Genomic DNA, 23,491 nt, shown 5'->3' with positions numbered 1-23,491 from the left:
GCATACGCCAACACAGCAGCCAGCCTTCCCTACCTTTAAAGCCCAATTAAAACGTTTTGCATGCCAACGTTTATTTTTCATGCTCTTTCAATCACACCTGCACAGCGACGAGTGAACACTTCTGCTGTTTTTTTTCGCGTTATGCAGATGCTACTGACAGCACGAGCACCAATCACGCGCCTGCGGAGTCCTCCGCCAGTGCCCATCACTTCAGGCCCAGTACGAGCTACGCTGGCGTCGAGAAAGTATCGTCCACTACAGAAGACACCGCGAGGTGAGCCCACACTTCGAAATATTTATCGACATAATGCAAACCAGCCATTGAGCAAACTGCAATGGCGACCGGGCAACTCCCTCCCGATTTTATTCCACACACAAGATAGAAAAATAGATCATAAGGGTAAGAGCAAATGAAAGCGTCTTCTTCAAAGACGCGTGAAGAGGTTTCAAAGACGCGTGAATACACTTCAAGCGTACCGTGCGTACACTGATGCGGTGTGTAAACGGGCAGTGCCACAGCAGACTCACCCACGAAGGGTGTGGCTAATGTTGGGCAACCAGCCCCTTCGACGGCTGCAGCCTGCGTTGCTCCGCCATCCAAGAAGAGCTCATCAACTTCTAGGCTCGTGGCATATTAATATACTGCCACTCAAGGCAAGTCTTTGCTAAACCATCGCTTCCAAGAGGGGCGCTGAACATGATTCCTAGTCGAACGGCACCACCGGTTCGCTTCGAGCCCTGTATCCCACAGTAACCCTGCGTCACGTGGAACGAAAAAGACCCTGTAAGCTAAGTTAGCTGTCTTATATTAGACACACAGTACAATTGTATTCTGCAATATGTACACACCAATATTGCGGAGGAATGTAAGGAGACTCGTACACAATTTAGATCTCAAATAACTTATTAGAAACTTAGTCCAAAAGTGCTGCGACCTGCCGTGGCTGGTTAGTGGCTATAGTGTTCGGTTGCTAAGCGCGAGGTCGTGGGATTAAATTCCCACCAAAGCGCCTGAATTTTGATGCGGGCGAAATGCGAAAACACCTTTCTTTGATTTAGGTGCACGAGAAGGAGCCCCAGGTACACCAAATTATTCCGGAGTCCCCTTTGGGATGAGCCGATGCCGGGTGTTCCGACCTTTTAGGCACCTCGGCGGAGGCAACACAGCTCTTTGGCCTCTGCTTCACACAAAGGACCACCGCCAGGCTGACCCACCCCGTGAACATTGGTGCTTGCCTTTTGCTGTCTCTGCCTCCAACCTTCATCTTCCTCTCACTTTCCATCTTTCCTTTTCCTTTCTTTTCTTCTCCTGGCTTCACTTCCAGTTTTTCCAGGCAGCAAGGGCTAACCTTGTGTGAATAGCCAACCTAGGTTATTTCATATTTGGTTATAGTGATTATGGACTTGGAATGCGTCATGTAACCGCGCAAACGACAAGGGACGAAGGAAACACAGGACAGGTAAAAGGAAACACAGGACAGGTAATGTACAGCTGGCTTATGCAGGCCGTGTTTCGTAGGTCCTGCAGCGTCCCCTTCTAGGACTCCACGGTGGGTGGCTGGCATTACTTCCGAGATTACACTCTTTTATGGCTACTTCTTTCTCTCCACTACCTGATTGCTCCCTGAAAAGGGGGGCGCACGGGTGATGTCTTGGAGTTTTTTGCCCATAAAAAAAAAACTTTCCCTCGCTTCCACGTAGTCCACTCTGAGCAACCAGACAAACCCATGCGAACAATCTCACCATTCTTCGTGCCTAAGTCTCTCACCCAAGTTTTTGGTACAGGTTATAAAGCATCCAGGATTGCAAGCGATGATCTCTTAGAGCTCCGCAACCAGAAACAATATGAAAAGTCACCCAATCTAGTATCATTTGGAGACACCAAAGAAACAGTAACTCCGCATCGTACTATGAACACCACCCATGAAGTAGTCTCCTATGACGATCTCTTGGAGCTTACTGAAGCTGAACTCCTGGAGGGCTTCAGGGAGCAGAACGTCATCAACGTTAAACGAATTAAGATGAGGCGTGACAATAAGGATATGCAATAAGGATATGAATGGAATTCAAAGTGGATTAAAAAACAACTTCTCGCAGGTGGCGATGAATCCCACGTCTTCGCATTACGCGTGCGATCCTCTATAATATACGAAAATTTTCGTTCACGGACCACCGCCGACAACGAAGTTTGTCATACGCACGGCGCCCTTAACGCTTTTGTGTAAAAATTTATCGTTCCATAATCGAAATTCTATATATGTAAAGACCGGTCACCTGGGGGAATGTGTATTGCAGCTAAACGGGAAAGAAACACAACAAAGCACTGGGCATACTTCGTCGATACCGAAACACGGAAAACATTATGGAATCAGAAATGTAACTAGTAGAGTAGCTGACACAGTGGCAGGCCGAAGAGCAAGCTGGGGAAAGTATCAAAAGCGAAGGTTTATCGCAATATATATTTTTGTTGATTCGGGCAGGTAATAGTAATGGCAACTTTGGGTGCGGTGCGCCTTTCCTTGAGAACCAATAATTTTTCACCTAGATTTGCATAAACTGTATTTGACACGCTTAGCAGCATGAACTTCGTGGCATCGACTTTGTGTCAAACAAGCAGAAACACTGTTCTCATTCATTTTTCAAGTAAGATATTGCATAAATAAAAGTATTTGCTGGATAGTGTCACGCGGCAGCAAAAGAGTTGCTTAAGTTAAGTTAAATGTTTACAAGCGAGATTTACGTATTTACGTGAACAATGTCCAGCTATGTTAGAACTTGATATCAATGTTTATTGACAGATTTACTTAGATAGCATTGAACATACTAAACACGAAATTACCTAGCATTCCGTTTTGCATTTGGAGTACATATTCCTCTACGAAGACCACACTGTCACGTATACACTTTCCGATCGGTATTAAACACGAAAAATATAACCGGGATCTGGTAGAAGCAAGAAATAAATTACTTGAGGCAAAGCGCAAGAAGGCGCGTAGGGCAGTAGAAGTGTACAAGGGCTCAAAGCTTCATTTCTGTTTTCCTACGGGGCTTTTTGCACTTAGCCAGAAGTTATGCAGTACCAACTAGCCCACCTGTCTGTTTTCTAAAAAAAATCAATCGCTGCACTGCGTATTTATCACCTAATGAGCATCTGTGGGCTTTCCATGTGACGTCAGAGCATTGTGCATGCAGACTGCTTCCCTTCTGAGAGGCTGCTTTTGCTCTTGCGCTGCAATCACCTTGTTGGCGAGACTATTCCCTCTTACTTACGCAATAAACAGACAGAATTTACTTCATTAAATTAACGTTGTCTGAGCCGCCAGCGTTTTGAAATTGCCTGGTGATGCTCAGTATAATGTATGTTCAACTGGCACAGCTACAGCAAACACATATAACGCACTAAAGACTGCATGATGTATAACAGGCTCAAAAACCATTGATGTCCTAACTTTCCACTATTCGTTCCCAATATTCATTCGTGTTTACAGTGGCGGAAACCTTTGTTACGAAAACATTTTCATGAAGCAATGGAAGCACTAGTAAATGGCAAATGTCCCCCTTGCTATTCAAACGATTGCGAAACCATGGGAAAACTGCCCCGACTGCTGACTCTGCTTGTTTCTGCAATTGGCCCTTTATTTGTTGTGGCTACATGCTCGAAAATGTTATAAAGGTTTCCAATGTGGTTCTTTGTCACCAATATTTGATAAAAGCTTGTAAAACACGAATATATGAGTTGAGGAGTGGGCAGCAGCGTATTGTGTTTACCTACAGCAGCACTCGTCGTGCTAGGCGTGAAGCACAATTCACGACCTTGGAGCAATCACACAAAATTGTTCCCCGGTGTGCTGTGTATGACTGAGCTACGTCTCTGCACGGCGCATGAGCGTTCGCATCCAAAAAACCACGGCTAGTGCGAAGCAGTTGCACTTCTGTATTGCTAGGTATTAGCGAAGACAGTACTGGAATTTGTGGGCAACAGAACAAAGCGAGCGCAATGCACTCGTAGGGTGATAAGAACTACCAGCTTCATTTCTACTGAGCCAGAAAGTGTCACAACAGCACTAAGCAGAATTGCAGCATCTGGCAATCGAAAAGATTCTGGGGTTTCAGCCGCCAAGACCAATTTCTGATTGAGGCACACGGTAGTGGAGGATTCCGGAAATTCAGACCAACTGGGATTCTTTAACGTGCACCAAAATTTAAGTACACGGATTTAACGCATTTCGAACCCATCGAAGTGCAGCCGCCTTGGGCGGGATTCGATGGCGCAACCTCGTGCTCAGATGACCAACAACATAGATCTGGCAATCATACGCTAGTTAGGGCTAACTTAGTTTGTATACCTCCTGCGCTTCCACGAGTGCTTACACGAGCAACAATTTTTTTCCGAAAGGATGTGCACTTCACTTTGAGAGGAATATAAAAGGAAAGTAGCGATAGCATCCGACAAATTTACTTTTTTTCGTAGTTAGTGAAATTTAGTTTGGTTAGATGATTTATAGGATAGATAGCACGGGTAATCGGGGCGCCTTTGCTGGCGTTCAAAAATTTCCACATTAGCGTCAAGCTAGTAGCGGACTCAAACGTTTCGTTTTTTCCAGATATGTGGTATCATTCTAATCGAAATTTCGAATTGACAAAAGTTTTATTAGTTTTTATTAGTTCTTTCTTGACGTTGAGAAGCGCATGCGCGGTGATTTAGCAACGCCGAGTCGACAATACACGCCAATTATGGGACATCGAGACATCAGGCATGGCTCAAGAAAGCAGTTACGAATACCTCCTGTGTTTAGTATGACGAACGAAGTAACCCACGTACAAGCCGTGACGGTACCCAAGACGCTTCATCTACTTTGGTTGCCTACACCACGTGAGCTTTACCGCTTGTCCACTTTTCATTCAATATTTTTGCCCTTAGACACGACCGATATGATAATCTTTATTATTTGTACATTTGTTCACACCTAAAAGGGGTATTCTTCACACCCAGCTTGAGCTTTGAAATCGGAGGCTTTCTTAGATGAAGACGCGACGATGCAAGGGCGGTGCGAAAATATTGCCATGTTCAGCGCAACGCCAGCTGCTTAGCGCTCGGGATAAGATTTTGCAGAACATTAAGCAAGCGTACTTACATAAGATACTACGTTTCGTTCATGTATCAATACTACACTGCACACCCACCACGGCATGCTATATAGCTGGAAGTCCCGTGTTCAATCCCAAGTGGGACAGCCGAATTTCAATGAAACTACCCTGCAAGATGGCCGCGGTTCACTTGCATTTATGTTTCACGTTGCAGAAGCTATGGTGGTGAAAAATTATGCTGCATTTACTACTCTGACATGCGTTTGATGAAGTCGAGGCTCTTGTACTAAACACCTCCGAATTAGCTGAACCTCAGTGAACACTTGCTGTGCCAATACCGTGCTTTCAAGACAACTTGTCAAAGTGCCCCGCAATGCTGTCTTTTGCCAATTAAAACAAAAATTTGTGACTTGGTAGGTACTGACCGCACAATCCTATTTCCTAAATATTAAGCCCGGTCCATGAAAAGACACAACTTGCTTTAAAACGTTTGCTCTTCTGTTTACATGTGTTGTTTAAGGGCTACCCCCCAAATGCGCAATGGAGTTGCGAGGCCAATTAAGGTGTGTTTCAGTTTTTAATGTTTTTGACAGCTTAAATTTAGCTTACTTTGTTCTAAATGTTCTGTTTTTTCAGAAAGGGAACTGGGGCGACTTTATACTACAGCGATGTAGAAGTGGAAAGTCATGGTATTCTACGGTGCCCTGTTGCATTTGGGAGCAAATGCAGTAGCACGTTGCATTTCAGCTATTTTCGGGGATAGCATTGTATCCGTCTTAGGATATTTTTCATGCTGTTCTCTCAATAAACCGTATCCTTTAAAGAATTCCGTGGTAGGATCCACGAGTGACATAGAAGCAAACTTCGCATGGCTTGAAAATATTTATTTTCTTCATTCTAGTCCAGCAATATTTCATTGAAACTCGTCATTTTGTTCGTAAGTGTTATAATTAAGGCTTAAATTAAGGTTAAAATACCATGTATTCCTCATAACTCCTGGATACGTGAGTCATGCATGTAATTAGCGTGAAAAAGCGGCATTCACCACGCGGGTGCCCAATCATAAAAGGCGGGTACAAAGAAGAATTTCTCTAAAATAGGCGCTGCTTGGCATCCTAATTGCAGAAAGTATCCGCATAGTGCCATTTTTGTTTCAGCGTGTATTATTATTGAAAAAAACGTTTTACATACAGCAACGGTTTCATTACGAAATTATCTTTAATATTATGTTACTGCGGCAAGTGGAGTCCGCATTTTACATACCAAACAATATGCGGAGGCATCCTACCAGTTGTAAGCCCTTTAACGCTTCAGCTGACAGTGTTCGTGCCAGGGAAGGTGTCGTTTCGACTATGGTGGATCAGTGCTCTGCACAACTCATTGCCCCGAGCATGCTATTCGTTCTATGCTAGCCAGCATAGCGTGCCTTTAAGGAGAACGAAACATTGCAAGTCACGCATTTACAAAACAGTACTTTGCTCTTTCCCAGCTTTCCTTTATTAAAACATTGCCAACCTTTTTGGTCACAGTGGTATCGATGTGACCATAATTGCAGGCTTTATGAGGACGCCTGGCGTTACCAGGAGAACACGCAAACCACGGCGATTACCGAAGAAACTTGCAACGTCGATGGTACGTAGACGATGGCCATTCGCTACCGGTGCAACTTGCGATGACACTTCACAACGAACATAGGAGATAGCATCTACGGTTACCATGGCAGCGGTACATTTATTGCGTACGAGGATGCACTTTAGCAGCACCGCCAAGACAGATCCTGCATGGGAGTGCTTATAACTGTCCTTACTAAGAAATATGTGCGTAACTGAATACATACAAATTCATACAGATGTGCAGTTCCTTTTTTAGAGCGCAGCTCTTTGGCGTCCGTTCCTGGGTTTCGCGTCGTCGTCGGCGTCGTCGTCGTCGGCGTCGGCCTCGTAACCAGCTCGCCTCCGCCGCCGCGCTCCGCCACCGCGCATGCGCGCTGTCGGCTCTCCGGGCGAGGGAGGATGATGGAAGGGAGGAGGAGAGACTGTGGAGGAGGGCTGGCTACACAAATGGCTCTTTGGCGTTCGTTCCTGGGTTTCGCGTTGTCGTCGGCCTCATAACCAGCTCCGCCCCCCTTTCATCCCCCCAGCGCTAGCAGCGACCGACTGATACCGCTTTCGTGAGTCCGCTACCGCACTCACGAAAGACGTCGTGCACTTCCTGCAACTCGCATTAACCGTCCATCGATCCACACCGATGTTAGTAGTGGGGGACTTTAATGTTGACATAAAGACAAACAGCAATTTCCTAACACTTATGCGGGAGAACATCCCGTTCCTCTCGCTCGTAACGCGTCCCACGGCTGTGACAACCTCGCGTGGCACTTGTATAGATCTCGTCTTTGAGAATCAAGCATTGGTGTACCAAGTCCAACATATATCAGTCTATTTCTCCGACCACAAAGCTTCCTTCATGACTGTCAAGAACTGTTAATGGAGTCTTTGTTAAAGAAATACGTGTGAAAAATAAAAAAAAATTCTGTGATAGCGCATACATGTGTTGCTCGATTTCTTTGCCTCAATCTATCGAAAAGGTGAAACAGCTTATTTGCTGCGCTCAAATTTCGCATTAGGAAGTAACGTAATCGTCGGTAATTTTTTGAACGAGTTATCATATTGGTCGACTGCAAAGGCACGCTCCTTGATGGTCGTGTCAGAAGCCGACACCATACTGCATTCCATGGCGTGATCAATTCACTCGTAATTGGAATCGGTGCATTACGATTGGTCTAGCGTTTTATTTGCCAAGCTAGAATCTCGGTGCTTTTGTCGTACTACCACCACGACAATTTTTCCCTTGAACTGATCAAACATAGACAAAAAAATGTTTTGATACGAATTTCAGTTTCATTGACAACTATGGCGGCGCTCCAGGTCCATATGCTGGAGGGTCGTAATGGTGCTGTCACGTTTTCGGCCCAGTGCGATAGTTGCTCAAGTAAACAGGTTACGAGCAGCCGACGTATCCTCTTGCGGCCGACTGTAGTAGTAATAGTAGGCCACTCGGGGCAACCTAAAACAGTTTATAATGAAGCTCTTGGTTCTTTCATACCAAGCAAGCCAAGTTAAAGATGCAGCATAAACGACGTTAAAAGAATAGTGAAAATGTAACGCAAGAAGACACACAATTGTTGGGTAGTGTTCTGCACTCTGTCGCCACAAATATTTACATAGTAACTCAACTATACGCTTCGGAAACATTAAGAGTATTTGTACTGACAGAGTAACAGCCAGAGTAGGCAACGATTTACAATGAGTGTGCCACTACTTCAAAGTTGTAACGCTTTGTTAACAAGAAAATCTATGCCATGATGAGACACCGGCCTTGACAACTGCATGTTCTCCTTTGTAAAGTGATCAGCGTTCTTTGTATACATCAAGCATTATTCGTTCTACCAGTAACTGTGCAATCTCTTTCGCAGGCCTGACTGACGAACGTTGTAACTTTAACGGCACGAGTTATAAAATTGAGAATGCCAGACACTAAAAATGATTTGCGTAAGTTACGCCTGTGCTATCAAAGTGTAGTTCATTCGAACTCAAAGATGACGAAAGTCAAATCTTTAGTTCTGGTGGTTAGAAATCCGCGTTTAATGTTGTATGTGACATACGAAGGCGCAGAGACTCACCCATGAGGGTGTAACGCCATAAAAATTCTTAGACAACTCGCTCCCCCCCCCCCGCTTTCATATTCTAAAGAAAGGTGTATTCAACAATACGGCGTGTCCCGGCAGTTTTAATGCTAAATTCAGTAGCATCGATGGTCATCTCGACGAGGGTTCTGCCGTAGTTTCCGCCATTTGAAGTCTCTTGATTTTATCTTTTTTTTCAATGTCACGCAATGTCAGCGCAGTTATAGGGAAGATGCGCACATAGCTACAATCCTTGCAGCGCTGTCCATACAGTCCACGCTTTTAACGCGCATTGAGCCGTTCCGCTGCATAGTTATGTAGCTTTCCTCATGAAGCAGCACTTCTGCATTACATTCAAAGCTGATGTGCTGTCTGCAACAGGACTCTTACGTATGCGCATTCCGCAATCTTTTCTTTTATTTCTGTGATATTCTATCAATGGCCTACAGAAGGGACATAGGGGGGTACGGCCGCTTTCACTTTTGTAGTGAGCTGCTGAACATGTACAGCTTACAGGTTATGCCTTCTTAGGAACTTCACATACGGGAATTCGCAAATGGGCTTCGGATTATCAGTTTCTCAAATGAGAATACGTCCTCGTCTTGCACATGTATCTCTCATAGGTCAATAACTTAAGGGCATGCATGAACCAAGAATTTAAATTCCCTCGGTAGAAATGCATCCTCACACTTTCTTCGTTATCCTCATCTGCGTGGGCTATATCTATTTAGATGAACAATAAGGATATATATATATATATATATATATATATATATATATATATATATATATATATATATATATATACACAACAGGTTTACTGCTGTTGATATATATATTAATAAGGAATACATTGCGCGAAGGCTTCGACAGACAATACCCCACATGTCGTTTTTAAGTTTGACTAGTGTGGTGTTTGGCCCGCGGTATGAGATAAAGTATAAGAGTCTTTAGAAGAATCCAACAAGAGCGCACAATCTTGATCGTGCTCAATTTGCCGAAGGCCACAAAGTTCTTGCCTGCATTCAAGACATAGTTGCAGAAAGAAAAAGTACCCCGAACGGAAGCGATGCAGTAAGGTCCCCCCCACCCCCCAAAAAAAGCTTCTTGCCTTGCTCCATATATCAGAACTAAATGTTCATTTGCTAAGAATTGCTGCTGCACTGTGGCGAATGAACACCTTCAATACTATAACAAATATATCTAGTCAATAAATATATTAAGTACTATAATAATTAAATATAATTATAAATTCTATATTGTAAATAATTTTGAAAAATTATTACATCTCTACCTTGCGGGATCCCACAAAACTCTTATGTCAAAATCTTGCTATGCTTCTGAGTTGATACATTCGACTTCGCCTGCCATCTGCTAGCCACCTGGTTAGCTCAGATAGTACAGTGGCCGCCTCGGAAAAGCGGTAGTCCCGGATTCGAGTCCCGGACCAGGATGAATTTTTCTTCCAGTGCGAAGCTTTTCTTCTGAGGAACCCGTATGCGTTTCCTTTGCAGGACTTAGTTACGTTTGGGTGCAAGTGTCGTTATCCCTTTTTTAATTACTTCTCTCCACCTAGCGGGATTCCGCAGAACTATTACATCAATACTTTACTATACTGTAATTCCATGCAGGTGTCGCTGACAATGGCAGCACTAGTTACCTGCACCTGGAGGCCATCCGCAGCATCAATAACACAAGGCCCAGCACAAGCCGTGCTGGCATGGAGGATGCATCAGCCAGTTTTGAAGACGGTGCCACGTGAGTTCACATTTACGTAAGTTCCACTGCAAAGCAACTCGGTGAAGCCAGGCGCGGCTTCCTGGGGAACAATCGTACCTCCACTCGGTAATTTCTCCTCGGGAGGGCTAGCTGTGATGGCTGAAATAGGCCCTTTATCAGCAGTTTTGAGTGTTCGGCTGGCGCAGCCTGCTTTGACATACTACACGGTTGCAGCAGCGTGACAACACATGGACGAAGTAAGAAGGAGGCACCACCACAACCACGCTGCAATGTACAGCACACTTGCAAGCTTGTAACCTGCTTACTCACTCCCCATTATGGAATATGTAAAGATTGTGAAGGAAAGACGCTCATCGGAGTCAAGGCTCATAAAATGAAACCGGGTTATGGCCAAGTTTACCAAGTCAATGCAGCATGGGAATGCCGGCAGTAAGAAGAGTGGTCGAAGTTAATCTGCAGTCGACCACTCTGACATGCCTCACAATAAGATCATGGTTTCGGTGCTGCGTAAAACCTACATTTACTTTTATATTTCATATATTTCTATCTGCATCATAACCTTCCAAAGGGCTCAGGTTCAAAAGTATTACATAGCACTACGTTAAGCAGCTTGAGCATGTCATTGAGAGGGAGTTCGCACTTTGCACGATACGTAACTCTGACACGTGATACGTTGGTCAGAGTGTGCATGTGCGTCTTATACCGATAAGGTGCCAAGTTGCACTGCTTGTGTTGCCAAGTGGCCGTACGCTGAGCAGCCCAGACGACCCCACTTTGATTCCAATTAGTCCTCCCTCTTTGATTCCGGTGAGAAAGAAAGATAGATATATTAAACCGGACGTCAACGTGCGTTTCTCGATTTCACCAGTGCTCAAACATTCCATAACTATAGACGGACCTAACTGATGGAATTGTATTTTTGTGTTTTCTTATACTTAAGAAAGCATTGAAAAACTCGAGTAACATGATTACAATCTTATAACTCGGCAATAAAATTAATTCAGTCAACTTCACCAAATAACACCTGTAAATTGCAGAAAATTTATGTATTACACAGCGCTATGAATTTTTCTACTGTATGGGTATGTATGGGTCATGCGCCAGTCTTCGAACACGATGTATCGATTACAGCAAACTGCAAATTGATAGAAAGAAACTTGTCAACCTGGGATTGTCAGAGATGCAGCAAATATAACTGCGATATATCTTTTTCGTGTAGGTAACATTGCAAGTTCTATGCTTTTAATGTTTTTTTTAGTTAGTGATTTCGTAATTTTGCCCACTTGCAAACCTAAATAGAAATTATGATGGATAGATTTGCCGGAATTCAACTGTTTCAATAAAGCAAAATTAGTTTGATAGTCATATTTTTTATTAAATAATCGGATCTCGATGCCGGCAAAGCTGGCTTGATTAAAAAAGACGTACAACATAACACCACAAAGGGTAAACCAAACCATAACCTTGCATGTGTGACGTGAACAGTACCAATAATAAGTACTAGTATACAATAGTACACTGCCGTAACAAAGAACGAACTAGCGCCAATGAAAGGAAGAACGAAATGACCTTTAGGTATTACAATATGTTGTTGCATGTGACGTTGCGGTAGTCTACCTACAGTGCGGTACGCTCACTTGATACTGCGGCTCGCTAGGCCTGGCCCGTACGATCGTATAACGTTATGCATTAGCACAGGTGCAACAGGCTTTCGTTTTCAGGTGTCAGAAGAGTGTAACATGCTGCCGAACGTTTTTAGTCTTCGTAGCGTACACCGCGTCCTAAAAAATTCACCAACCTTTAGGATAGCCCATAATGCGAAATTTCAGACCAGCTATGTACGTGTATTCCTTTCTCGATATACGGAGGCAAAAATTTTGATAAGGTCACATAGCAGTGGTCAAGCGCGACGGGTTTTGTAAATGACTGATCGAAGGATCCAGTGTAATCGCTGGGGCTGCTTGGCTTACATAAAATACTACGCATTTCACGTCGCGTATACAACCCGATCGCAAAACAATTGCAAATCAAGACTACCGAACAAAAGGAAACAAATTAAGCCGGAGCGAGAGCCGACGTGAACTGACAATAGTACGAAATGAGCGCTCTGGCTGAGACCAGATGCTAGCACGAAAGGTGTGGTAGTGCGGGTCAGGATAAAACCACTTTCCCGCGCTCATATCACTGAAGGGGCAGCTATCATTGGTCTCGGCCTCTAGACCGTTTAATGCTCGTGTTTCCTGCCGCTCTGCGTTCACTCTTTCATCTTTCTCTGTTCCGCTCGTTCGCTCAGTTACGTCGCCGACGCTCGCCGCTGGAGCGGATAATTAAGAGCTGCGCCATAAAACGGAGACGTATTTTAGCCCACGCAAAATAGTCTTTTTCAATGCCAACTGTCTCACTTCCGAGGGTACGTTTCTGGACTTTTGCCTGAATACTCCTTGTGAGCGTGTTGAAGACGGAGTTGTGTTTTTAATACTTTTAATACGAGTTTTTTAATTTACTATTACTGACAGATATTCCTACTCTTCTGCATCGGTTCCATGCAGGATATACATGATGTATTAGATAATGCAAGGCTTCTGTTATGCTTGCATCTCGAAAGGGAAGTTCTTAATTTGCAGTTTAGCATCACTGGCCACCGAAACCCCCAGTGTTCAAGTTCTGACAATCTAGAGCCCACATCGAGCGCTAAATACCAGTGCAGCAACTTAGCGCTAAAATTGAGCGAGTCGCCTTACCATTACCGGGCGGTTCAGCTTGTCAAACTCTCAATTGGTCAAAATGTGTTTTTGTCGTCCCATAGAAAGGGTCGATTATTTTGAGCTAACTCGCCCTTGTCCGTGCAGGAATGCTACTGGAACCGGAGAAAGGGAACGGCCAGCGTCCTGCGTTTCCAGTAGAAAGGTTTCCAGCAGACGCGACACCTCACACGGGCAACCCAACAAACACACGGGTTATACAGCCCCCACTTTCAGAGCACGTGATCAATCATCTGTCAACAAGTCAAGCCACAAATGCGAAACATGTAGTAAATTGCTAAGCGGAGCTTTTAGTCTAACTGAACATTACCGCACGCATACAGGCGAGAGACCCTTCAAATGCGAAATATGCAAGAAATCATTCGTGCATAGGAGCAGTTTCCATAAACATCAACAGATTCACACAGGAGTGAAACCCCATATCTGCCAAATATGTACTAAACCATTCAGAAACAAAGTGGACCTTAAGTGTCATCTCACATCACATAGCTCCGATAGACCTTTCGTTTGCGACATATGTAATCGCTCCTTTAAGTGGAAAACAAATCTCCGAAGACACCGCAAAAGAGATCACTAGGCTAAAATCTCGTACGAGTGCAAGCACTGTGGATTTCGGTCCGCAAAGAAAGAAAGCCTAGACGCACATCTGTGTAAGACTATTAGCTGCCAATTGTATGTATATTCGTTTAGAGACGCAGCTCAACTGATTGCACATCACGTGGCGCATATGGATGGGCAGTCGCAACAGTGTGACTAGTGCGCAAGTGAAGTAAATCGCCCACGTGTTTTGCATAGGAACGTGACCATGAAGCCGTGCAGCAAAATAACGCTGACATTCTCCCCCAGGGGCGAGCAACTATCCGAACGCATTGTGTCCACAGGCGCTCTTCTTTTCACGTTTAAAACTGCTGAGTGAAACGCAAGGCTTCGAAGATGGCGCTTGATTTTTTTGAAATTACCGGACAAAAACGTCGTCTCCCACATAATTTGGGATGTTGCAATGTCGAAGTATACTGCAGGCCCTGACTAGAGGTAACTGTTCGCAAAACTAAGTTGTTTCGCCGAAGTAGCTTTCACAAACTCATTTTTAGACAAACCCTAATGGGCTGCAACTTTGTGTTTGTGTAACTAGAAGGCTGAATGTTCGCACAAGATCCTTGACTCCTCGTTTAGTTTTGTGCAAGCGCTTTGACATTGTACTTTTAAACAAGCTTTAGCTAACAATGCTTTTAATGATTCTGCAGTGCGAATAGAAGGGGGGACCTCACATGAGGAACCCTTTAAAAAAAGAGGCACTGTGTTCTTTTCAAGTAATCATCATCTAACCTCTGCTAATAATTGCGGCCCTTAGGCCTAGCGGCCTTTCAAAGACAGCTTTCACAATATATAGGCACAGGTATGGGAAAATTAATTTCCCTTACATATTGTTCAATACACGCAATGGTTTGGTTCTCTCTATGGATCTTGTACTCATACCGAAAATATTTGTTCTTTATCATGCTGATGACAACAGTGAGACTGTACAAGACTCAAACCATTTGGAGCTGAAATATCCATGTTCTTCCACTGCGAGTATTTTAAATGTTTCTATATATAGCGAGAACCTCTGTCAATTTTAAGTTACAGTTGCTCATTCCCTCGTAAGTCGTCTCTTTTGACTTGTGCACCACTCAAGTTACAGCTGTGGAATTTTTAGCCTGATGTGACAAACGTATCCCTACGGGCTACTACAGGACGATTCAGATAGTTTTAGGTAATAGTATTGACCCACGTACTTCTATATCCTTTTCCAGTGAACGCGTCTCGCCGAATAGCAAATGTTAAGTTACAGCTCAGGGCATGAGGCACCAGCATGTATCAGGACATTCTGCAATTGTCGAGCATTTTGTAATCAAATTGCGCGCAATGCGAATAAAGTTGTGCGTTCTGGAAGACACGCGAGCACCAGTTATAATGCTGGAATCACCTGCGAAAAAAAGTGAGAATAGCCGATACTCGTTATTCGCAAATCATTTCTTCGAATATCGACTCATGTACCCGGCACTATCTTTCTGCCAGAATGTAACTTGTTTTGTTGGTTCCGGTTCGTCCAATATAGTCTTTCATGAATCAAGGTTGTTCTAACTTGAGATGTGGTATAGGTGCTTCGTAAACTCAATAAGTCATGAAAATAACGTGGACGTCGTCATGGACGAGCGATCTAGCCGCAGGCTAGACTACCGCCCGAGTACGGACCTCTGCCTCAGAAGATTAGGAAGATCATGGCCCAGACAACTGCCACAACGAGTGCCCTCGTCACCTGCACCGACGTGTGCTGCAAAAACCAATGAAGCCGCCGATCATTCGCGAATCATTGTTTGGAGATCTGAAAAGCTTGCCGCAAACCTACTCAAGAACCGCTATGTTTAACAACACAAACTGTGGAAAGCTGCGGCTTTGCAGCTCAAATTTTTCACACCATTTCATCAATTACAGCATTTCCACAAACATGCGTGAGCGTCATGTTTAAGGATCGGGCTGAAGTACAATAAAAACATCGTGATCTTCAGGGCAGAAATCCACTAATTCAGCCATGTCGACACGCAAATGGCACAGATAGAAGCGTTTATCCTCATCTGCGGTTTTGAAACAACTGGTTTACGCCAGACTGATACGTAAACCGGCCAAACCATTGTGAAATTCCTAACGGAAGCAACGGGCATCGAAAATGCGGCCCTGAAATTAATGTATTACAGAGCATTCAAAAATAAACTATTTTATGAGTAGATACTTTGGAAATCCACCAATAAATGATAACTATTTTATCCGTCTGATATTGAATTTTTTCAAGCTCAAAACCAAAATTCGCAATCACTAAATTCATGCGGAACAAAATGAACTTTGCTCCTTTGTCTTCAGGGGTTCTCTTAAAACGCTACTGCGGCTGTTTGGCCAGTTGTTCACTTTGCCAACATTTCATTATTTATTTTTTTTTTATTTTATTTATATTTTACTAATTTTTCAATGAAGTTCTAACTTAATGACATAATCCAGTCTAGACACCGGCCATGCTGCCATGATTGGAAAAGACGTAAAATGTAAACCACATGAGCTGAGCCGCATCATAATATTGCATTAGCCACGTGAATGACAATAAATATAGGTATACAAATAACATTACCCAAACAATAGCGAACTATGCTCACATAGCACTCGGCGCAGGTATCTCGAAAGAGCAACAGGCAGCAAAGAATACATATGTGCGTGATCTGCTCCGAGCAACACGTCTGTGCTCCAGAAGGATTCTACAAGCAAGCGTCTCTCTTTGAAAGGGGACTAGTCCGCATGAGTTCCGTCTCCCTGTCGAAACGTTGGCTTCAGCTACGAGCTTCAGTTACCTTTCATAACCACCACCGGTCGCAGTGTTCATGTGCATATCGTGCTGGCATTTTAGAACTGCCGACGCCACCGGCGCTTAGCCACAGAATACGCAGTACTGCCAGGCTAGTGGCACAACTACAGTCTACGATAAGTGTGGCACCTCGCCTTGCAGGTGAATCAGCAAACCGTCTGTAGTTGTATACGATACATCTATAGGGCATCACCACTAGCTCACGGGTGCACAGTTCTGCACCTGTAAATCTGCGCTCTACATTCTGCATAGTTTCATGTACAATACATGTAAGTGTTGTCTCATGAACTTACGCTCACGGTTCAGATCATCTTACGGGTGAATCGCTGCGGCGATAACGCTACTCGCTCGCGTACGGTCCTGTACTCCTGCTGAGGACAGTTCGCGGATTATCCGCGAGCAATTCCTGACGTAGAATTAGGAGGGGTATGAAACCGATACGTGCACTCAGGTAGAGGATGGTGCAAAAAGAGGCTCAATGCAGCAAGCGCCAGGAGACATATTGTGGTTATGCGAGGGGTGTTCGTGAAAGCTGTGTAGCAGCCATTCCCAGTTTGCTATCGTGTTGACGTCGCTGAAAAACGCAGCCGCAAGGCTCCTACGACTTTACCGTTGGAAGCAACGTTGTTTTTTTCTTGGGGCTGTCTATTTTTGATTGAAGTGTTTAACTGCATAATAAATTCAACTACGCTTCACTTGTCCTTACCTAGTACTTTGCAGCAGTGCTACAATGTAGTCTCAAATATTAACGCGATTGCCTTAAGGGCCACGTGTCAAAGAAAATCCGCTGTTGGCGTTGGTAGAGTTGTCCGTGAGCCTAAATTCTCGTATAGATATGGGTACCATTAAGTTGCAACAAAACTCCTTGTTGGCCTCGTTGGTGCTTGCTAAAGACGGTGGTTTTTGCTGCAAGTTAAAACACACAAAACTAAGAAAAATAAATACACATATACACACAGATACAAACACATGCCATCCGTATTGTGTTCTACGTGTCTTATTTCTGTGTGTTTTAACTTGCGGGAAAAAAATTTGTTTCACCATATACGTATCTGTGTATTTAACGCGTTGCTATATTACATGTGGTATATGCAGGATATATTACCGCACCATCCTATCACTAAAGATGCTCAAACCTTGTCTTACATACTTTACAAGGTTCCCCGGAACATTAAGAATATCAGCCCACAAACAAATGACACGCAAAAAAACACCGACAACGCATGCTTCTAGGTTAAATCTTCTAATACTGAACTATGGAAAGTGCGAAACAATAAGGCAAACCGGATAATTATTCATTGTTATTTTAGGCGCGGTTCTTCGCAACCTTCGGGATAGGCCCACGCAATAGGAGTGTATGATGAACAAGAGTGTACGTGTATGGTGAACAAGGGTATGACGAACAGCAAGAGTGTATGACGAATATAAATGATCAGTCATGACATGAATATCATGACATTTGTCTAATGTAGGTCATCATACAGCCCCTTACGTCTTGGTGCTCTCATGGTCGTTTCGGTAACTTGGTAGGTACCTAGATCAAAATAGTGTGACAAGAGCGTAAGATGAAAATCAATGGTAGAGGTCATGACATGAATGTCATGATATGCGTGTAATGTAGGCCATGAAACAGACGCATACGGCTTGGTGTGTGCCAAACTTGGCATGGTATGACAAGAGCGTACGACGAACATGAATGATAGATCATGACTTGAATGTCATGGCATCCGTGTCATGTAGGTCATGAAATCGCCGCCTACGTCTTCATGCTCTCATAGTGGTTTCATTAACTTGGTAGGCTCGATTCCCACAGGGCCTTGGATCTGCCGGCTTTTTTAATGTCTGATAGTCTATCGATGGCCTAACCCAGATGTAGGGGATGACAGCCATGTTAAGCAAGAAATACAAGGAGCCCACGTTGTCGGCAACCTTCATGAGGCCTTGAGCCTAACTACAGAGCCGTTATGCAGGAAGTCAAAAGGAGAATGGGACTTGAATGTGGCGAGAACAAAATAGACATCGTTGCGAGAGCAAAACGAGATCCTCCGGGCAACAAGTCAAACCGCAAGACAATGCACTCTCCGGCCTCCAACTTTTTCTACAGGACCGCATTACATATGTTAGTCACCATCCAAAGAAGCTAAAAGAAATATTCCTTCCGATTGTAGTGGTAGCGAGCAGCAGTAGTTCCCGCTGAAACAGGTACACATGCCAAAGGGCGGCCCTTATCAGCCACCACCTCGCTGATCAAATTTGGGGTGTTAGGCAGAATTAGGAAGGCGCCCGTGTCCAAGGACTCGAGGTCGCCACCTAGGCTGGGGTGCTTATGGCCACAGGCCGCCCATGTTGTCTGCCATTTTGAATAAAGAATTCACACACTCAGTCCTATTTCTTACTATTTCTTGCTCACAAAATCACTCAAGCTGTAATTTCTTGTACACAAGCTCTTTTATGGCCCCTTTACAGCAACGTCAAATTAACTTCACAGAACCCACCAGACCACTAGGAACCCATTAACACTAGCATGGCGCTATTTCGCCATACCTGGCCTTTGCGCCATTAAACCTCAAACATCAATCAAGTTTAATTTGTCATTTCTAATCGCGGCGCTCAACGGCAAGTACTGTGCACCATGCAGTTGATTGTGATTTTTGGTGCTTACATAGGGTTGCCTGTGCTCTTTTCAACGCCAGCGATTCCTTAGTTACGCGGCGCTGATATTAACGCGATAGCGTTAAGGAGCTCGTGTCGCAGAAAAGCCGGTGTCGTCGGCGTCGGCGTCGGCGGCGTTGACCGTGAGCGATAAATCACGGCAGGCTCTTCATAAATAAAAAGCAACTTCCAAGATTGGCCCGGTGGGAATCGAACCCAGGTCTCCGGAGTGTGAGACAGAGACGCTACCACTCAGCCACGAGTTCGATGCTTCCAAGCGGTGCAAACGCGCCTCTAGTGAATGCGGTGTTGCCTTCGAAACGAGCCGTGGAAAGTTATACTGCGGTGTATATCGGTAATTATGAACATGTAACGTACAGAAGTCACAATTACACGAGTTGCGAAGTGCGTTTCCGCTGAATTTCTTCTGCGCTTTCCGCACACGCAGAGCCATCTTGCGGCAAACACAGAAGACCCCCTCCTCTCAATGTACGGCGCTGCCCCGACAGGAGGCGCGCCGCGCGCGCATTGGGACCGCTGCCAGGCGCGTCGCGGGACTCCCTCTCCCCTGACGACGCTTCGCCGTGCTTCCGGTTTAGATTACTATCTATCTCTCTGCGCGTGCCGATCACGACGCTTGGCTGGCGTAGACCGTTTCCCCTCCGAGACACCGAGTTCTTTGGTTCGTTTCTTTCGCTCAGGCGCACGTTTCGTTGCCGCGGCGAACGCTCCGTTGCTCGACGCTCACCGCGTGATAGGTGGGCGCTAAGTCCGATGCGGGGCGCATCGTAAGTGATCGCTGTGCCATAGCGCATTGTCTTATACCCCTTGGCGGGTCGATGGGAACGCTGTCGCGTCCCACTCTTGAAGGCGAAGCTTAAGTGTCCTCCAATTTTTTTGCGCTCTTTTTCGAAAGATGGCGCAATGCTGCGTGACCAGGCCGGCAGCGTCCGGCGAGCTGCGTATGGTTGTGAGTGTAAAATGGTTGTGAGTAAGCGTCATTACTTCAACGATGCATCTTTTCTGGCACCCATTTCATACTTGCGTCTACTCTAGATTCCAGGAGAATCAGCATTCTTTTTTTTTTCCTTTCCGTGATGGGCTTCTAAGCATGCATTGCTTGACGGCAGTGTTTCCTTAAGAAATGCATCTACAGCAGTCCTCAAATGGGATACGAATAATCTGTTGCTGAAATGCGAATACGCCGTTGGCTGACGTATGTACAGGTCCACTATTAGGGTAATGCGCATTTTGTGGGAAAATATATTTATTGACCCGACCTATAGAAATGGTTAACATTCTTCGAAATATTCCCCCTCCATCAATGCACTTGCATAGACGTGTCTGGCACGCTTGGAAGGCACCCTGAAATTCCTTGACAACAATGTCTTTCAGAAACGCTGCAACATGTTTTTGGATGTTTTCCACAATCTCCCAATGCTTTCCTTTCAGCGTTCTATTTAGTCGGGGAAAAAAAAGTCGCACGGAGCCAAGTCGAGACTGTAAGGGGAGGGGGGACCACCAGGGTGTTGCTCCGGGCCAGGAACTTGGTAACGATGAAAGACGTGAGGCTGGGGGCATTGTCATGGTGGAGCTTCCCCGTGTCATTGATGTCAGCCCTCACGCGCGCGACCCGGTGTTTTAATATCTTGACCAACTCATGGTAAAAGGCTCAGTTGAGCCTCCCTCTGCCGTACAAACTCAAAATGGACGATTCCTCTGGCGTCGAAAAAGAGAATGAGCATCGTTTTGAAGCGAGACTTGCTCATACGACTATCGCAAAAGCGCGCGAGATTTGATAAAAAGTACCACGTGATTACGCGTTCTCGCACAATGACATCATTGCCCTCAGACATTCCGCGAAAGATCGACGGACACTGGACGCCGACCGTCTGACCGAATAGGTAGCATGCAAAAAATTGCTGGGTCTCCTAAGATCTCTCGTAAGAGGTGAACATCGAAAGCCTACCCTTCCTCCTCTTATCATTCGCATCTTTCTCCTTGCCTCTTCTCTTTCCCTTCCTTTTTTTAGTCATTACTGCTCGCATATAAGAATTTTTAGTCATTTGTAATCAATTGCGGTCATTAAAAGCCGTCGTTAGACATGTTGGTCATATCATTTTCATTGGTAGTCATTACAAGTAATTTCCATAATTATTAGTCATTAATGGCCATTGCCAAGCACTCGTAGTCATTTCTAATTATTTGTAGCTGTTACAATTGTTGTTAGGCATATTGCTGATTTCGTAGTCATTATTAGTCATTAAAAGTCATTTCAGTCATCATTAGTCATCACTAGTCACTATTAGGCATTTTGAGTCATCTGTAATCAATTGTGGTCATTAAAGCCATCGTTAGACATGTTGGTCATATCCTAGTCATCAGTTGTCACTACAATTCATTGTAGTCCATATTAGTCATTACTGGACTTTACTAAGCATTTTTCGTCATTTCTAATAAACCGTAGTTGTTACAAATCGTTGTTAGACATATTGACCATTTCACAGTCATTGGTAGTCATTACAAGTCATTAGTAGTAATTAGTAGTCATTAGTAACCCTACCAATCTCTATTGTAACGTTATCATTCACTAACTGTCACTAGGAATAAGTTCTCATTCATTAATCTGCGTTTAATCTGTCTTCCTATGGCTTGATGACACTTCTACATGCGTATACTCCAGCGGACAGGTCTGCAGACACAACCTTATCCATGAGCCTAGAAAGGCTTTCGAATTAAAAAGCACGCAATTTCGAAAGATCACGTGACCATCCGGTCACGTGATCTTTCGATACACGCGGAAGCGTCTGGTGGCAGAAAGCTCACCGCGCGCGTTTCGGCATACGCTAACAGCTTCGGTTATGAAAGCGTAGATTTGGTTATGACACTTGTAGTTATGAAAGGGTTCACCCTATGAGATTAGCACGCCACTATACATACCTACTTGCAGTTTTTTTTAATTGTGGGGTTTTACGCGCCAAAACCACTTTCTGATTATGAGGCATGCCGTAGTGGAGGACTCCGGAAATTTCCGCCACCTGGGGTTCTTTAACGTGCACCTAAATCTAAGCACACGGGCATTTGCAGTTTTCCCAATGAGCATGTAGGAAGGAAAATTCGACTTCACTGAGTTTTCTGAATGCGCGATTGTCGTGTCGGCTGCAAGGGCAAACTTGACGCGAACGAGCTGCTTTTGAGACGTTAATGTTCACAGGTTACGTAGCAATACCACAGCGGTCTATGCAGGCCCGCAACACGATTGTTTGCAGTGGCGGAAACTTTTGTACAGCAGCCCTTTTCATGAAGCAGTTGAAGTTTGTATACCTCCTGCGCTTCCACGAGCAACAATTTTTTTTCCCAGCAAGATGTGCCCTTCACTTTGCGAGGAACATGAAAGAAAAGTAGTGATATCATCAGATAAATGCACATTATTTCCTAGTACGGCTGGTTTAGTTTATTTGGGTGATTTGGCGGAGAGATAGCACGGGTAATCTGCACGCCGTTCGAAAATTTGTGCATTAGCTTCATGCTAGTGGCGGACTCAAACATCTGATTTTTTTCAGATATGCGCTATCGTTTTATTCGAAAGCCCGAAGTGACAAAAAATTTATTAGTTTCCACTCTTTCTTGGCATTCAGTGCGCAAGCGCGGTGATTTAATAAGGCGCAGTCGACAATACACGCCAGTTACAGGACACCGAAACATCAGGCATGGCTGAAGAAAGCAGCAACGAATACACGCCTCTGGACTTAAGCATGAAGGACAAAGCAACACCAAATACAAGCAGTGACGGTACCCAGCGCACTTCATCTACTTTGGGGGCCTACGGAACGTGAGCTTTACCACTTGTCAATTTTTTCATTGAAAACTGTTACCCTTAGACACAACCCATACAATAGGCTTTAACATCTGTACATTTGTTCCCACCTAAAAGGGGTCTTTTTATGCGAAGCATATTACGAGGGCTCAACCCAGCTCCTCAGGCGCGGCGGTGACCATGAAATCACGTGACACCGTGACGTCACGACAGAGGAGAACCGGCGCTCCAACTCTCGCCGTCGCTCGCGGCGTCGCGCCCCGCATCGGACGCGGTGCGCGTCGAGCAACGCAGCGTTCGGCGCGACAACGAAATGTGCGCCTGAGCAAGCGCCGCACGCCTGAGCCGACGCCGACGAC

The 23,491-nt window shown here is 44.7% G+C and overlaps 1 protein-coding gene across 3 annotated transcripts in view; it reads left to right on the top strand.

The window, feature by feature from the left end:
- LOC135919796 (zinc finger protein 723-like) overlaps positions 1 to 23,491 on the top strand; it is a 36,147-nt gene that overhangs the window by 5,395 nt on the left and 7,261 nt on the right. Inside the window, exons 3-5 of one of the 3 annotated variants that reach the window (XM_070526129.1) lie at positions 148 to 274; positions 6,644 to 6,720; positions 10,402 to 10,528. In XM_070526129.1, coding sequence (XP_070382230.1) covers positions 148 to 274; positions 6,644 to 6,720; positions 10,402 to 10,528 — 331 coding nt within the window. Of the gene's footprint in view, positions 1 to 147; positions 275 to 6,617; positions 6,721 to 10,401; positions 10,529 to 23,491 lie in introns of all 3 variants that reach the window. The other 2 variants (XM_070526131.1, XM_070526130.1) reach the window with 2 other exon arrangements.

This window comes from Dermacentor albipictus, chromosome 9, assembly GCF_038994185.2.
Source record: "Dermacentor albipictus isolate Rhodes 1998 colony chromosome 9, USDA_Dalb.pri_finalv2, whole genome shotgun sequence".
NCBI classification, from domain to species: Eukaryota; Metazoa; Arthropoda; class Arachnida; order Ixodida; family Ixodidae; genus Dermacentor; species Dermacentor albipictus.
Note: the sequence above shows the minus strand (reverse complement) of the source record. Positions and strands in the feature narration are given on the sequence as shown.